Here is a 4937-nt window from a genome sequence, read left to right on the forward strand (position 1 = left end):
TCAAAAAATAAAATAAATATAGAAAATATAGTATAGTGATAAAGCATATTTTATAAAAAAAAATAAATAGAGATATAATGTGTGAAGTACATATATCTATAATTGAAATAAAGGTTCATACCAACAGTCTATTGATAGTAAAAAAATAACTGTAGCAGTAGGTAAGTTAATATTGTTAATATTTTGCTGATCTAACATCCAAGGAAACTGTTAGGTAGTTTGCAACTGCACATATTGATTCTGGCGATGTCAAGAGGGTTTTAAATTGTTCTTCGTCACTTAGTTCTTGTAAGTCAATGGTAAGTTTCTGATTGGCAATGTTAAACATAGTTTGTATTTCTTGGTCATACGCTGGACATTTAATTACAAAATGAATCTCATCTTCTATTGCTTGTTTGGTACAAAGTTTGCAAATCCTTCTTTCTACTGGTATTTGCCTATATCTTCCTTTCTCAATTTCTATAGGAAAAGTTCCACTTCTCAGTTTTGAAAGCACAGCACGTTTTTTTGTTGATAATGTTTTCAGAAGTGTTGGTTCTTGGCAATAATCAGATTTTATTTTTACATATGTTCTTAATTTAGGCATTCCTGCACATTCCGCTTTCCAGTTTTCTGCTGCTATAGTTGTTAATCTATGTTTAACTAGACCAAGAAAGTTTTTGTTACTCATACCGAGTAAACTACTCATGTTGTAGTGGTTTAGAAGATCACATTTTCCCAATATTGTTTCAATTTCTAAAGCCCAACTATTTCTCCTGTTCTTTTCTTTTTCACTTAGATAGGCAATCTTGGGTAGTCTATTGCTTGACATGTTAATTATTCTTGCCCATAGTCTGATCATGTTCAAATGGTGTCTGAGTTGAACTTCCATCCAGCATGTTTCTCCTGTTAAATATGGAATGGGTGCTCTTTTACCAACGCCTAGAAATGTCCTTGCAGCTCTAGATTGCAGTTTATCAGCAAAGTCATATTTTTTGAACCCCCAAATTTCTGAGGCATAATCTGCCACCGGGACAACTGTATTATAATATAGTTTTTCGTAAACTGGAAAACTTAGTCCTTTTATACTGAAATGTTTTGAAATCATAGCACCAAGAGCTCTACCGCCAGCTTCATGTAGTAGCTTAACTCCTTTAGTAAATTCAACTGTTTCACATATTTCAAATCCAAGATACTTGTAGGACTTACACAAATCAATTGTTTGATGGCCTATATTGAACGTTTTGTCTGTTGGTTTCATACTTGCTTTGCGACAGTGCATTATTTTTGTTTTGTCTATGTTCATTTTCAACTGCCACTTTTCAGACCAGCTGTGCAAGGTATCAAGCATATTCTGCATATCATTTTCTGTTTCTGAAAGTATAATAATATCATCAGCATACATGAGCACACTTAATTTTGAGTTATCACACATTTGTATTCCCAAGTTTAAATTATTAATGTCAAGTGCCAAGTCATTGATAAAGATAGCAAACAATACGGGTGCTAAGTTGTCCCCTTGCCTTACTCCTCTTTCCACTGCAAACCAATCAGTAGCCATATTTTCAACTTTTACACAACTGTGAAGGTTTTTATACATTGTTTTTATGACTTTGTATATTTTTCCAGTTATACCAATGCTCAAGATCTTTGCAAAAAGTAGCTCATGGTTCACAGAGTCAAATGCCTTAGCAAAATCTATGAAACATAGAAATGTTGACAACTTTTCATCTTTTCTTCTTCGTAAGATTGAATATAAAGTATATATATGATCTATGCATGATCTTAGCTTTCGGAAGCCGTTTTGTTCCTCGCAGAGTAACTCGTTTGAGTCTAGATATTCTGTTATCCTTTTACTAAGAATAGAGTTAAAGAGTTTTGCTACTGTTGACATTAAACTAATTGACCTATGATTAAGGGGCACTCTATAGTCTTTTCCTTTTTTAAGTATAGGATGGATAATACTGTAATCCCATTTAGTTGGCAAAATGTTTCGATCAAAGCACAACTGGAATAGTTTCAATAATAATTTGTGCAACTTTTCACATTTTAAAACTTCATTTGGTATGTTTTCTATACCCGTTGCTTTATTTGTCTTTGCATCTTTTAATGCATCTGTGACTTCCTTAAGAGTTATATCAGAATTCAGTATAAGTTCACTCTCATTTCGTGTTTGCTCACTTTGTATATTGTTTGATTCTGGTTTTAAACTGTCCATTTGTTCTTCCCATTCCTGTATTAGTTTACGTGTGCTTTCTAGAAATTCATCACTAACCTGATTTGATTCTGTATCATTAAATAACCCTGAAAAGTCCTCCTTCCATTTTTTCAAGATGTCATCTGGGTTATATGAAACACTACCATTTTCTAAGTTTACACAGTCTATTTCCTGTTTGGTAGTAGTAGGTCCTAGTTTATTGATTTCATCCCAAAAAGTTTTTGGATCATTTGTTTTTAAGCTGGTTATTTTGTCTCTTTGTTTAGCATTGTACTGTCGTTCGGCTTGACGTGCTTTTTTATCAAAGTCTTTTCGGCTCTCTTTAAATTTTTTCCTAAGACTGTTCTGTTCTTGTTTGCATTTGGTGCCTTTACACTGTAAATACAAGTTTTCATTATTTTTCACCTGTTGCCAAAGATCAGAAAGTTCATTGTTCCACCAATGTTTTTGTTTTCGACGACCATTTTTCCTGCTAGATTTTTTACTAGTTACTTTATAGTTTACTTTTTCATTCATCTCACTTTGCACTAAATCAACAAATTCGGAGTATACTTCATCAATTTCAGTTTGAATGACATGAGAATTTTGTAGTCTATCAATAACTTTTTCAATAGCATGAGCTGTGCGTTGGTTTGAAAACATGTCTATTGGAATAACATTTGTTAAGTATCTTCTATTTTGTAAGTCAACATTATTGGTTGGTTTCTCTCTTGAAATAGTGTTTTTATTTTTATCAATTTGTATTGTTTCATATCTTGATATTTTTAACTTGCAACTAAGTATTGAATGGTCTGGTATTGTTGCTGTTCCCACATTTAAATTGTAATTTTTGATACAGTCTGTTACTAAAGTGGTTTCAAAATCTTGAATTTGTTTAAATTGTGTGTGCGGAACAATTATATAGTCTACCACTGACTTGCCACGAGGTGCTACACAAGTGAAGTTATCTTTGTTTTGCTTGAATCTCCCATTTAAAATACAAGTTTTAGAGTCTGACAAAAAATCAAGTAAGTAATCACCAAATTTATTACTAACATTGTCTATACTTAATCTTTTCTGTATATCACCTACATCTATAAGTTCATTGAAATCCTGTTTATCTCCAATTCTGCCATTCAGGTCTCCCATAATCAACATCGGGTTCTCATCAAAGTATTGTAAACCTGTGAAAGAAGCATATCGTAAAATTCTTGAGCCAAATTACCTCTACTTGACCTTTCTGGTGTAAGATATGCAACGCACAAGTTTATGTAATAAGAGTTATCATTTTTTGCCCCAAGTTTAAGCCATATAATTCCCTCGAAGCTTCTATCCAATACTATCACATTGTATTCCTTTAATAGCTCATTTCGTATCAATACGCCCACGCCCCCTGACCCTCTGACTGCTCTGTTACACAAAGTACTCCTATTGTGACCAAACCATGTATATCCCGGTATATAAATTTCATCATCATCTTTTAAATGTGTTTCACAAATTCCAAAAACATCTCCATTAATACCTTCTATTATCTCTTTTCGCAATTGTTTACTTTCAGTTTTGTTATTGTACCAACCATTTAAATTCCATATACTAAAAGTTAATATTGATTGATCAGGGGTGGGTTGTGATTGCTATGATGCTTTAGTTTCGTTTGGATCGGGGCCATGTTCAAATATATGTTCATTGTTTTCATTAGGTACGTTGATGATTTTTCCGCCTCTCATTCTAAGTGTTGGAACAGTTTTAATGATCTTTCTTAAGTTTGCCTCTGTTTGACGTTCATATCTAGTTTTATCTACCTCTATATATATATGGGAAAGTTTCTCTATATTCTTCAATTTCCTCTTATTCTTCAACACCTGTTTTCTATCTTCATCGTTTGGAAAGTAAACAGAGATTACTGACCTTGCCCTTCTTTGGGGTCCATTCGATTTGGAATTATCGGAGTAGGCGTTTCTGTTTAATATTTCTATATTTATTGATTCAGTGTCAACTTCAATTTCTTTGATGATATTATCAATAAATAATTTCACACTATCTAGATCCTCTATGTCACTGATATCTTCTTGTTTTATATTCTTAAATATCAACTTGTATTCATCGGAACTTTTTTTCGGGATTTTTTTCACCTCGGTTTCTGCTCGACTTACTTGGCTTTGTAGATTTCTCATTTGTTCATCGTGTTTTTCTTTCTCTTGCATCATTTCCAGTTTCACCTCATTTATTTCCTTCTCGATGTGGCGATGTACCGAATCCATTTTAGTGTCTATTTTGGATTCCAAAGCGGTTATTTGAGTCTGCACCGTAATTTGAAAATGTTCTTGGTTTTTTTTCATTTCATCTTGGGCTGTTTTCATATCTAACATAAGTGAATACAGATCTGTAAGATTTACTTCTTTTAATGTTAAATTTGCCATGTTTTCAAGTTTCTCAATATTTTGTCTCTTGCGAAGGGGGGTGTCTGTTTCTGAACCCGAAGAAGATACTCTTGGACGTCTATGTGGAGTTTGTGGTGTTGTTTGTGACTTCATTACCCGTTAATCTCAAGCGGATGGTGTATTGGTTGATAATTTCACAATATATAGTATTACAGTTCTTTTGGGATACCTTTTTGATACAATTTTCACTTATTTTTTTAAACCTGACTAAAACAACAACATTCCGCCATAACCTCGATCTCGTATATATGTGTTTGTATTGGTGACATTGTTTGAAAAATTAGTGAACATGGTGAAATTAGTTTATTTATTTAAATCAT

General features: G+C 32.8%; 2 protein-coding genes across 2 annotated transcripts; both read right to left on the minus strand.

Annotated features, from left to right (window-relative positions):
- Positions 1-758: 758 nt before the first annotated feature.
- On the minus strand, positions 759-3347 carry LOC139493372 (uncharacterized). Its single transcript, XM_071281743.1, has 3 exons — positions 3269-3347; positions 2255-2572; positions 759-1353 (listed from the first exon to the last, which is right to left on the minus strand). Exons 1-3 carry the CDS (start codon positions 3332-3334, stop codon positions 1288-1290), a joined length of 450 nt encoding a protein of 149 aa, XP_071137844.1. The 5' UTR covers positions 3335-3347; the 3' UTR covers positions 759-1287.
- A 463-nt stretch (positions 3348-3810) lies between these two features.
- LOC139488633 (structural maintenance of chromosomes protein 2-like) lies at positions 3811-4710 on the minus strand. The gene has a single exon (XM_071274427.1). It carries the CDS (start codon positions 4708-4710, stop codon positions 3811-3813), a length of 900 nt encoding a protein of 299 aa, XP_071130528.1.
- Positions 4711-4937: the final 227 nt, after the last annotated feature.

This window comes from Mytilus edulis, chromosome 1 (assembly GCF_963676685.1).
Source record: "Mytilus edulis chromosome 1, xbMytEdul2.2, whole genome shotgun sequence".
Classification (NCBI taxonomy): Eukaryota; Metazoa; Mollusca; class Bivalvia; order Mytilida; family Mytilidae; genus Mytilus; species Mytilus edulis.